This window comes from Podarcis gaigeae (assembly GCF_964106915.1).
Source record: "Podarcis gaigeae genome assembly, chromosome: 16".
Lineage (NCBI taxonomy): Eukaryota > Metazoa > Chordata > Lepidosauria > Squamata > Lacertidae > Podarcis > Podarcis gaigeae.
The window spans coordinates 13,730,368-13,743,059 of NC_139693.1; the positions used below are offsets into that span (position 1 = coordinate 13,730,368).

Sequence of the window (12,692 nt, forward strand, 5' to 3'; positions counted from 1 at the left end):
ATTGGGGGGGGCGGTCTGACAGGTCAGATTTCCCCCCTCCCCAGGCACACGCTGCAATGCTGGATCACAACCGAATTTGGACGGCGGGGGATTACAGGGGTGTGTTTTAACTATTATCAATTTTCATATGCTATTGAATAACCATAAAACACCTGGTAGCCAAGAATGAAATTGCTCCATAATGAAAGACTCAGGCAAAACCACTATTTTACAAGAAAATTAGGTCCTATGATACAGCCTTTTGTCTTCCTTGAGGACCTAGTGAGGAGAGGAATGTAGATATTACTGTAATGTCACCTTTTCAGTTTCTGTAAGCTTGGCTTGCAGAAAAATTACAAATAAACAATTCAGGGTAAAAGCAGGGTAAAAACAAAAGTCGGAATGGACTTTCCAAATGGTCATAAAACTGTGTTAATTTTCTTGAGCGGAAAGGTCTGGAGAAAACAGTTGCGTGTTTTTGAAATCTGGTGCTCAAAAAATTGTTGCTGGAAGAAAGCCCACTGGGGTTCAGTCCTCAGGATCTGCAGGGAGGGAGAGCTGAGAGAGACGCCTTTATCCAACCCCAGAGAGACTAATGGTCTGATTCAGCGTAAAGCAGGTTCATATGTGATCCGGTGGTGCTTTAGCTATCTAGATCCTCTAAGCCACGGTTTCCCAAACTTGGGTCTCCTGCTGTTTCTGGACTACAATTCCCATCATCCATGAACACTTGTCCTGCTAACTAGGAATGATGGGAGTTGTAGTCCCAAAGCGGCTGGAGACCCAAATTTGGGAAACCCTGTTCTAAGCCAAACAAAGATAAGCAATACGAATGGACTGAGTTATAATTTTTAAGAATATCCTGTTTTAAAAAAACAAAACTTCCTAGGCTATGTCCTCTGCAATGATGTGTGTGCTTGTTTCTTTCTACCCCTCACTTCCTGCCTTCCCCCTCGCCCCCCGATAGGAAGTCCCAGGAGAACCGCCGTGCCTTCCCAGAGGACAAGCTCAAGGAAGGGCAGAGCGTCATCGGTCTGCAGATGGGCACCAACCGGGGAGCATCGCAAGCGGGCATGACGGGCTATGGCATGCCACGCCAGATCCTTTGAGCTGGGCTGCCCCACCAAGCGATGGCTCCTTTCTTCCCGACACCTCATATCCCTAAGAATATCTCTCTCTCTGTCTCTCTCCAAATTGTGCTACCACGAGAAGCCTTAAAGGCAGACCAGGAGAAGAGGGGCCTTATGGTGCCCACTTTCCCCCTGTGCCAGCCCTGGTCTGTAACCTCCTCTCTTTTTTACTGCCCCCCTTTTTTTACCCATATTTTTCCTCTTAAGCACACACGACTGGAGTGAGTACACTTTCTTTCCTTCTCCTACTCTTGATCTCATTTCTCAAGAGCTCTTCAACCCCCCTCCGGAGGGGGGGGGTGTCCTCCATACAACACCTCCCCTCTCCCCCCCCCCTAAATATAATGCTGGGGCCAACCAACCACTCATCTGAAGAATACAGGGACCAAAAAAAAAAAAAGGTGTGTGTCTCCTTTTTCTCCCCACCACCCGTCATAATGCCAATGTGGTTTTTCTAGTGGCCAAATGCCCCTCCTACTGCAACATTTTTTTATTATTATTTTTATTAAACTCACTATTCACATTCCAGAATCTGGCCCCTTAAACCCCGCTTTCCTTTTACACTTATCTGGACCAAAACAAAAAGTAAATAAATGCCCGTTTCTTTTTTGGACACTGTTTTTGGCAGTCTTAACTCAGCAACTTGCCAGCAAAGCAGTCCTGGATAATATCTAGAATCTCAGCACTCTGCACAGCAATGTCTTTTTTCCCCCCTTGGTGCGCGTTTGATGGGAGCAGGGCAGCTAACCTCTTCCTATGGTGTCTACCTGGCAAATAACACTCACACCCACAGTGTAGGAGGATCTCTTTGGCTGGCACAACCTCCAGAGATCACAAGGTGACCATTCCTGGTGCTGGGTTCAGATTCTCTACAACTACATTCCTGGGTAGCTGTTTCATTTGGGGTGCTTTTAAGGGGGCAAAGGGGGGATTTTTAACTTTTCAGCCAGTCTCTCCCCACCCTGGAAATCCTCTCATTTTTGTCTTGCAGTGGAAAACCTCATTCTCTGCTGCTAATTCCTACCCATTTGGGTGCTCCTGCTTGCCTGCCAGGCTTTGTTTCTTTTTCTTTTTTTTTACTTCGGGTGGGGGGGGGCCTGGTCAGAGCTGTCTTGCCATTCCAAATTTGCCTCTTCTCCAGGGCAAAAAGGCACAGGGCTGAGTCTGAACTCTTAAAACTGTGTGGCATTCTTAACTGTGGAATGTACTCTGCCTCAAGATCACTGATAAGGAATAAACATTGCTCAGTCCTTTGTTTATAACCCCTGCCTATTTCTTATCTGGGTTGGGATGGGTGGAAAGGGCGGGGCGTTTTGTTTTGTTTCTTGAGGGGGTAGAGCTTTTTAGCAAGCACAACTGGATCAGGAAGACCCAGCTGTCACAAAGCCTCTCTACCTGTGCTGCAGCCCGACAGCGGTTTGCCGGGGCTTCGAAGGGCCGCACACACTTAGAATCATAGAATCATAGAGTTGGAAGAGACCACAAGGGCCATCGAGTCCAACCCCCTGCCAAGCAGGAAACTTCTCTGCAAGCTTCTCTGCAAGCCCCGATGATCCCGTGATGTTCTAAGTCTTGCAAAAGAGCCGCACATTGACCTTTGCAGCTGTCCATTTCCAGGTTCTGCTGATGGGCCACTTGGCAGTGCCTGAAAACTTGTTTGTAGCCCAGCTGTGTCTCCATCTGCCCCACACCTAAGATCTTGTACACAGGTGAGCAGGCGGCTGCTTGACCAAAGCAGTCTCATGGGTCAAAATGGGGAGGCCTGACAGGACTGATTAGCCTTGCGGGGCCACAGGCTCCCCACAACTGTTTTAGTCCATCTCTAGGGCCTTTTGTCCTGTTCCCCACCTGGTTATAAAACGGGAGCAGAACATGAAAAGCGCTGCAGGGGAGATCTTCAGGTTCAAAGACATGATGTGTTTTGGGAGGGAGTGTGGTACCAGGTTGGACAATGCCATGGATTTTTAAACTAGGCTGTGTAGAAAAGAAGTATTCATAGTCTGCACCTCCCCACTCCTGCCCACCCTCAGCGGATCTTGAGAAATTCTGCCTGAGTGGACCCAAGCAGCAGCCAGGGCACGATTCCAGCTTCTGGGCTGTTCCAAGAAACTCTGTCCTCCTCAACCAGGAACCAGAGGTTAATTTCTGTTAGCATAACTCCGGCCGCTGTTTCCTTGGCAACAGAGATCTTTTGTTATCAAGCGGGCTCTCCTCTCTGCCAAAAGTCCACGGAGAAATCGCCACTTATTTCATGCCAAACTTTTTGCCCACAGGGCAAACCTTTTCCACCCAAGTGTGTCTTTATCATGGAAACTTGCCTGCCCCACAAAGAGGGTTCTGGGTAATGTGCACACCTCTGGTTCTTGTGAAGCCCAAACTGGGACCGTTTTGCCAGTCATCCAGGGAGTGCACAGCGCAAGGGCGCACAGAGGTTTCCTACATCACGTGGGAATCCTGTTTCTTCCCAAGGAAGCTTATCTGCCACTTATTAGCCTTATCGTTGAGAAAGCGACGTCTAGGGTGCCCTGCTAAAGTTAGAAGCGGGACCTGCCGCAGCGTTGCGAGGTGTAGCCTTCCTGTTTACTGTCTGAGTCAGCCATGCATTTCTCCATAACAGCCCACGCCGACTCCTTCCTAATTTTCCATTCTCCCCACCCAAAAGCCAGCCAGCATTTTTTTGCCTCCACAGAGCATGCTCAGCCCTCGTTAAATGCAGGTAACATTAAGTTCCGGTAACAAGTCAACAGCTTTTGTCCCAGACACAGGAGCCAACTCCTAAACTGAGGTCTATTTGCCACCTGCCCAATAAAATATTTGATGGTGGCAGGGGGCCCCCAAAGCCGATGGGCATTGCTATTCAAATGGTGTGCTTCGAGGGTGGGGCTTACCTATCCCCCATCCCCCATATTATATTCAAGTTGGCACCCCTGATCCCTGGGGATCAGGTTGAAAATGCCTTTTTTGTGGGAGTTCACGCAGTGTAAGTCTACTTTTGAGTATAACTTGGTTGGATGCAAACTGCAGTTTTAGCAGTCAGTCTCTCTTCCCAGGGAACTCTGGGAATTGTAGCTTGGTGCGGAAAATAGGGGGTCTCCTAACATCACTCGCCGCCTTTACAAACCACAGTTCCCAGGCTTCTTTGCGGAGAAGCCATGACAAAGTGACGCAATACTGCTTTAAATGCAAGGTGCAGATCGGGCCAAAAATTTGGCTGCCACTATGCCATCTCTGGGATGCGGGTGGCGCTGTGGGTTAAACCAGAGCCTAGGACTTGCTGATCAGAAGGTCAGCGGTTCGAATCCCCGTGACAGAGTGAGCTCCCATTGCTCGGTCCCAGCTCCTGTCAACCTAGCAGTTCAAAAGCACGTCAAAGTGCAAGTAGATGAATAGGTACCGCTCCAGCGGGAAGGTAAACGGCGTTTCCGTGCGCTGCTCTGGTTCGCCAGAAGCGGCTTAGTCATGCTGGCCACGTGGCCTGGAAGCTGTACGCAGGCTCCCTTGGCCAATAAAGTGAGATGAGCGCCGCAACTCCAGAGTCAGCCACGACTGGACCTAACAGTCAGGGGTCCCTTTACCTTTATGCCTTCTCTACATGGAATGGGCAGGGGCGCCACCTTGTCCTTTGCCAAATCGTTTAGGGCCAGCCCTGAAGGGGAGAAAAAGAAAGAACTGTTTCGAGGAGGGTGAAAGCAGCTCCTAGCAATTCCAAGTGGAGCATTACGCTTACGCCCACCTGACACTTGTGCTACTTCCACGTTGCCGTGTGTGTGTGTGTCTGCCCCCTAAGGGTGTGTCGGTATTTGCTCTTAGTCTGTGTATACGTGTGTGTGTGTCAGCTGGGCTGGGCCTCTGTACTTGCAGCGAGACCCAGGCTCCTATGTTTAAATGTGGGGCGTACACCCTTATTTCTGTCGTCTTCCATGCATTCCAAAGAGACTGTTGCTTCCTGGGCCCTAGTCCTCAGCCAAAGTTTCAGCCGTTGAACCAATGGCACAGTCAGGTAATTTTTAGACTTGGGGACTGGAGGTGGAGGAGAAATTCGAGTCCGTCTGCATTTAAAGAGCCACTGCGGTGTGGTGGTTAGTGTGTCAGACGAGGACCCAGGAGGAAAGGGTTCAAATCCCCACTGGGCCATGAAACTCATGGGGTGACCTAGGGCCAGTGCCCTCTCAGCCTAAACTACCTCTCAGGGTTGTTTGAGGAGAAGAACAATGTATGCCACCTTAAGCTCAGATAAAAAGGTGGGATATAAATGTCATTAGGGATGTGGGTGGTGCTGCGGGTTAAACCACTGAGCCTAGGGCTTGCCGATCAGAAGGTTGGTGGTTCAAATCCCCGCAACGGGGTGAGCTCCCATTGCTCAGTCCCTGCTCCTGCCAAACTAGCAGTTCGAAAACACGCAGTGCAAGTAGATAAATAGGTACTGCTCCAGCGGGAAGGTAAACGGCATTTCCATGCACTGCTCTGGTTCGCCAGAAGCGGTTTAGTCTTGCTGGCCACATGACCTGCAAAAACTGTCTGGACGAACATCTGCTCCCTCAATCTGTAAAGCAAGATGAGCGCCGCAACCCCAGAGTCGTTCGCAACTGGACTTAACTGTCAGGGGTCCCTTTACTTTTACTAAATGCCATTAAGAATAAATAATTAACTTTGCTGTTATTATTATTATTAATTCACACATTCCAAAGCAATAAGCAAACCAAAGCACAGCTATGCTTCAAAATTTGCACTTCTCTGAATTTTGCAATGCAGTTCTCAAGTACTGTGTACAAAAATGTATCTACTGTGTTAAGTTGAGCATATGCACAGATCAATGAAAACAACAGGCAAAATACATTCAGTTAGGCAACATTGCATACATTAAGCCTGAAACGTAAGTGGGAGTTACATTCCAGGGATTGATCCTAAAGCCCAAATTGCGTGTGTGTGTGTGTGTGTGTGTGTGTGTGTGTGTGTGCGCCAAACATGTGAAGCTGAATGTGCACAAGTTAAATGTACAGTAAGTTGGGGGCTTGCTGAAGTGCATATTAGGATAAATTATTATAATTCCGTTTATTACTCTCTCTTCACCAGTAGGTCCCAGGGCAGGTTATAGCAATTCAAGTATTAAAACCAGATAAAATAAAGTTGCAGTCACAGGGATAGGGTGGGTCCTGGAAATTAACACCGAGGGCCATGTTTCCTTCTGGGCCACATTCCAGTGGCAGGCAGAGCCAGAGGCAAAAGTGGGCAAAAGAAAATGAATGTAAATTTTACAAGCAAACTTGAAAGCCTTGTTATTGCCTCATCCACATGCTGGAGCAAAGGCGAGGTCTGTCATTTCTACTGCTGCCCTGGCACATGACGTCATTGCTCCTGCCCTGGGGCAGGGGAGTGCTGTACCCATACTCCTCTTCCGCTGCCCCAAGGTGGTGGGTAGGTGAAGAAAAACCTTTTGCATAATCTGATACTTCTAGCTCATGGTTAGAGAACATCTGGGCCTCTAGATCAGGGTTTCCCAAACTCAGGTTTCCAGCTGTTTTAGGACTACAACTCCCATCATCCCTGGCTAACAGGACAAGTGGTCAGGGATAGTGGGAATTGTAGTCCTTAAAAAAAAAAACCACAGCTGAGTTGGGAAACCCTGCTCTAGATGCTTGGCAGGGGGTTGGACTCGATGGCCCTTGTGGTCTCTTCCAACTCTATGATTCTATGTTGCTGGATTTCTTCTGCCTCCTATCAACCCCAGCCAGCATGGCAAATGGTCAGTGGGGATGATAGGAGTTGTAGTCCAACAACTATAACTGAAGGGTCACAAGTCCCTTGTTCCTAGGAATTCAGGAGTTGTATTATGACAGGTTTATCTATTTTGACTGATTTGAGCTCTCCAGGGTCTCATGCAGAAAAGGGGTCTTTCCTACAACTTGATTCCTGATCCTTTTAACTGGAGATGCCAGGGATTGAAGCTGGAACCCTCTGCTCTCCTGCTGAGCTGCAGTCTCTGCCCAGCTTCTCATTCCTGCAGAGCTTGGCAGTTGTTAAGAGTTTGTGGGTGCTTTGACTCTCCTGAATTCCTGGGTCTGGTGAGTGTTGGAGTTAAATCAGTGCTTGGAGTTTTGGAATGGGGCTGCCAGACACTGGATTTAGCAAAGTGCTGAAATACAGGCCAGACCAGTTCTTCTGTGATCAGGAAATCATCTGGGAGAAGACCATTAAAAGAGGAGAAAAGCCATTAAGAAGGTATAGGCTGTACCAAACAGTAAGCAGGTGGCGTCCCTCCTTCCACTGAGAGATGGTTAGCAGAGAAAAAGCAGAGTTGAGTTTAGGATTGCAATGGGCACGATATGACCTAGGAAAAAAGAGGTTGCAGTTTGTTAAATGCGGCAAGCTGGTGAGGGGCATCAGAGCACAATGTGAGCTGGCAGTTGGAACCAGAGGCTGCAGGAATAGGATAAACGGAACCCTCTTGGAGCGTAATGCTGGGAGCCCATCCATCGTAAGCTGAGGTTGTACATAAGTCTAAAGAAATCATATGTCATAAAGACACCACAGTCTCCGCTGTGCCTCAATGCCCAAAGGTAAATACAGACCCTGGGTAAGTGCCTGGAACTTCCCGGAATCTCACAATCTGCTTTTGGGGTGTAAGCCACCTTAAACTGAGTCTGACCGCCGTTCCTCCGTCTTGCTCTGTACTGCCGGTACACCAGGTTTCCTCAAAACTGTTGACCTCAATTCAAATTCTTAAGAATGCAAATGAAATATGAATATGTCATCAACATTTGATCCATTATTAGGAAGCATAAAATATATAAAAAAGTAAGGTTTACAAGTGAAAATAATTATGATATCATGCAGAGGCAAGGGAGGTGTACTCTGTCCATGCCCATGCTCTTTATTTTTGAGGATCATAGTTCCAAATTAAAAATTCCACACTATACCCCATAAATCTATTTTCCACCCCTAGGCCCTTTTTGACCCCCAGGCTTTTATTCAGCCCCCCGCTCCCAGTCCCACTGATACCAGGGGGTTGATATAAATCACTTCCTCCATGCAGCTGAGGACCATCTAATTCAGTACTGTCTACACAGGCTGGCAGTGGCTCTCCAGGCTGAGGCTTTTTTCCAGCCCTATCTAGGGACGTTGCCAGGGATTGAGCCCGGAAGCTTCTGCATGCAAAGCAGATGCTTTGTTGTTGAGCCAAAGGAAGGGTGATAGTACCACTGAGCATGTGCGGTGAGCTTTTTCCTCACCTCACCCCACACTCCTGACATTCGGGGGAGGCGGGGGGCGGTGTTGTCATCCTGCCGGAGGATGTTGCTTTAGCCTCTGTGTTTTCCCCTCTCTCTGTCAAGTACATCAAAGGAAACGCTCGTTAGCTTAATGGAGAATCCAGCAGCCCAGTGGCTCGAGGCCAAGATGGCTGTCACACACCACCAGAAAAGGAGATTGGCAGGGGCGCCAGTGCAGAGCCTCTAAATGAGTCACTTCCCGCCATTTGTATAGTGGAAAATCACAAGGCAGCAGGGAGGGGGGGATATGATGGGGGGCGGGATGAGAAAGAGGGGCTGCTTTGCTGAGAAAATGCTGCATTGCTGGAAAAGTGTGAGAAATTGGACATGCTGGCTAAATTTCACTCGCTTCTGGTATTCTCAGGGTAAGTGAAAGGAAGGGGGAATATGAGGTGGACTTTTTAGAAATTGCCCAGTCAGAACCTCAGAGCATTTTCCTCCCAGTTTCTCACTAGGCTAGAGCCCAGTCTGGATTTGTTAGAAGTCATGATTTAACCCAAATTTTGTTTTGTTTTTAGAAGAGAGGTTATGAAAAGCTTTGCTTTTTTGGGGGGGGGGGGACCCAAGGGCCACATTCCTTTATGGGTGATCTTCTGGGAGCCACATGATAGGCGGGGCCAGAGGCTAAAATGGGCGGAGCAATGGATGCAGATTTTATGCTTGTGTATAGACAAATTTCTACAGACACTCAAGCACCCCTCTCTACCATCCAACTTAGCAAGCACAAGACATTAATCAGCATTCAAGTCCATATTCAGGACAGGCAAAAAAAATTAAGGTGCAAAACAGGGCTGAAGGGGAGGTCTGGGGAGAGCTTTGAGGGCCAAAAATAGAGGACTGGAGGTCCATATTCAGCCCCCAGGCCTGAGGTTCCCTGCCTCTGGTTTGTATCTCTTAACTGTACTGCAATCTCATACTTCCTCAAGCAGCAAGAGAAGTAGAAGAAGAGTTTGGATTTGATATCCCGTTTTATCACTACCCCAAGGAGTCTCAAAGCGGCTAACATTCTCCTTTCTCTTCCTCCCCCACAAAAAACACTCGTGAGGTGAGTGGGGCTGAGAGACTTCAGAGAAGTGTGACTAGCCCAAGGTCACCCAGCAGCTGCATGTGGAGGAGCAGGGAATCGAACCCAGTTCACCAGATTACGAGTCCACTGCTCTTAACCACTACATCACACTGGCTCCCAGTGGAGGCTCCAGTGGCAAGATATAGAGCAGTCCACTGGTTCTTTGTGATTTGGTTTCTTCTTGCAAAACCTGCCTCTTTGTTTTAGGCCTGCTGACCAGTTAAAAGGGTGTGCTTGTTCACACAGCTGATCACCTGTGTTTGGTGCATTTGACTGGCAGCTCCTTCTTATCCCTGTTGACCTGGCAACTTTCCCTTTTCTGTTCCAGTGCCAAAAGAACGCCCTTCAGCCCAGAAAGAAAACAAGAAGCTGAGCTTTCAGCCCCCCTCGAAGCAGGCTATGGAGCTGGACTTGGCTTGCTGTCCCAAGCAGCTGTAAAATATCTGGCAAAACTGTGACAAGTTGACATGAAAGTTGCTTTTCCACTTCTTATTTGGGATCTCCACTGCAGATATGAAAGAGCAAATTTAACCCACCCAAGTGTTCAGTTGCTGAAGCAGCCTAAAACCTGGTGCCCTCCGGATGTTCAGGACTAAAACTCCCATCAGCTCCAACCAGCATGATGGGAGTTGTAGTCTGAAACGGTTAGTGAAGGCTGTGCCAACGAGAAAGAACTGGCACTTCACCTTTCTAGATAACTCCCTCTGATGCAATGATGTGTCTGTCCCTCCTAAGGCTAGCACTGCAAAAGAAGGATTGCAACGACTTGGTGACAAAAAGCACTCTGCACATGTTCTATGATGCTCTTTTGTCTTTTGGGTACATGCTCCCACAGACTGAGCCTTGGAACTCTGGACAAAGATTCTAGGGTTCAAGTTAATCCACCCGCCAGCCCCTGCAAGACTTTTATTCTCCCTCACCCCCATCCCCGAGGGGGAAATGGTTTCCTTGGTGGGGAGGAATTTCCCGCAGATGCCTCCTTCAGCTCCTGGGGAACAGCAGCTGTGAGCCACTGCTGTGAGAACCCAAGAGGAATGTGGCAGGCAGCTGTGCCAGACAAGGCTGCTATGGTTTCATAATCTCTCAACTATCCTTTGCGCTCAATTGTGTTGTTGCCGTAGCTAGAGAGTTGCACCCCCCCCCCCACTTCTGATTTCTTTTCTAACCGCTCCTTGCAGCTTCACAATGGAGAGGCCTGACCCTAGGAGGGCGGGAAGCAGGGAAGCGGGTGGTGGCATAACTGATTTGTTTGGCAGGGCTCCCAAAAACAATGTTCAGTAGTAGCAGGCCAGGGGGGCTACATCTGTCTAGCTTTTGTGGCGGATTCGGCCGGCAGCCTCTCCCTCTCCTGGCTAGCTGGGCACTGTGCCACGTGCATAGCAATGGTCAGAACTGTGGCAAGAACAAGCTGGGCCTTACGTTAAAAAAAAATGATGTAAAAAATAAACTTTCTGTGACCTCATTGAACTCTCAATTGAAGTCGCTTAAGAAACAAATAGCCCTGCTTTCTTTTTCAGCTTTCAGGCCTACCCTGCAGTTTTCTAACCAGTTCTGTGTTGCTGTTCTCGTCGTTCCGATTCCATTTCAGCTGCCAGCGTTTGCCAACCCGCCACCCATGGGCGCCAGGGGGCTCTCCAGGAACTCCTATGGCGCCCGCGAAAGGTCCCTGTAAATATCCCCTCAAAAATTGACAGTGCAGAAGCGACTGTTTGCTCCTCCTGCTCAGTCCCTGTTCACGCTGGCTCAGCTTCACCGTGAAACGGAAGCCTTTAAACATTGCCCACATTTCACTGGGTGTCAGGATTGGACCTCCCCCTCCCTCCCTCCAGTTCTGAACAGAGGAGACACACAAAGAACTTCTCTCTGTCAGCAAATGCAGCAAAGACTGGTGTAGGCACTTTTTCTTCCCTTGGTGTGAGGGGGCAGGCCAGCACCATTTTGTGCCCCTTTCTCTTTCTCTCAAACGTCATGGCCATATTGGGCTATGCCATGCCTCTGTGCTTGTCATTTTGTTATGCCAAAGACCTTATGGCTGCCATTTTGTGACTGGTGCCCTCATCAATTTTTCAAATTTCCAAATGTATCCACAGGTCCACAAAGGTTGGCTGCCCCTCAGCTATAGAATGGGTGCTGCTCCAAACATGAATTTACTATACAGGAAATCACAGATCTGCAAGACTACTTCCGATATAATTGAGTGTGAACTACATAGCGCTGTCCGAAAAGCGTACAAATTTTGTTAAGAAGGCTCCCAGTTGCACAGACATATTTCCTATTATCTTGTGTCCATTTATTCAATTGATAAACTTGCATGGGCAAGAAAGAAGACCCCAAACCATAACTCAAAAGTTATGGTTGGACTCAAGGGGCCACTGTGCACCGAGGCAGAATTTTTTCAACCTTCTTTTATTGCAAAATTATTATCTATACAGAAGGCATCATGTAGACCTCTATGTTGTTCTGTTTGGTTTCCATTTACATGTTACAGTGGTACCTCGAGTTACAGACTCCGCTAACCCAGAAATAGTACCTCAGGTTAAGAACTTTGCTTCAGGATGAGAACAGAAATTGTGCTCTGGTGGTGCGGTGGCAGCAGGAGGCCCCATTAGCTAAAGTGGTACCTCAGGTTAAGAATGGACCTCCAGAACGGATATATATATATTGCTGGTAAAAAAATTAATAATCTTCCACGTGTTTTAGAAAGCTGTTTGTTTGCAGTGCATTTGGACCTTTCTGAAGATGTTGCTACCAAATTTTGCAGGGTGGTTCTTGAGATCAAACCAACAGGCTTTATGTCTATGCTTGGATACAATGAGGCGCCATGATGAATCAAGAATCAAGAACTTGTCAAAACGGCACAGAATTTGACCGCTGCTTTCAAAACAGCAATGATTTTTTTCATTTCTTAGATTTCCTTATTAACTGTGGTACAAGGCTGCTGGTATGATGATGATGGTGATGATAAAAATACAAGTTAAGAGCACTCTCCAAAGTTTGGCCACACTGCTTTGGTGCCTCCTGTATCCAGCTACCCACACTGCCTTCAGAAACTGCTGAACATGTCAGGAAAGGGTCCAGACTATTGCAATGGGGATGGAGGATATTACCATTGCTTTTCACCCCCCAGCAGCTGCTCACCAAACCCTCATCCAGCAGTTTCATGCATTCCAACTTCCTGGCACTGGATACGCTGAGGAAAACTTAGTAAGGCCACGTCAGTGATTCGACAGCCCGGGTCTACATGGTGAG

General features: G+C 48.1%; 1 protein-coding gene across 4 annotated transcripts in view; it reads left to right on the top strand.

The window, feature by feature from the left end:
- TAGLN2 (transgelin 2) overlaps window positions 1-2,371 on the top strand; it is a 70,079-nt gene extending 67,708 nt beyond the window's left edge. For all 4 annotated transcript variants that reach the window (XM_083716366.1, XM_083716365.1, XM_083716367.1 and 1 more), the window contains exon 5: window positions 947-2,371. In XM_083716366.1, the coding sequence (XP_083572492.1) occupies window positions 947-1,088 (142 nt within the window). In that variant the 3' untranslated portion in view covers window positions 1,089-2,371. The remainder of the gene's footprint in view (window positions 1-946) is intronic.
- The last annotated feature ends 10,321 nt before the right edge of the window (window positions 2,372-12,692 follow it).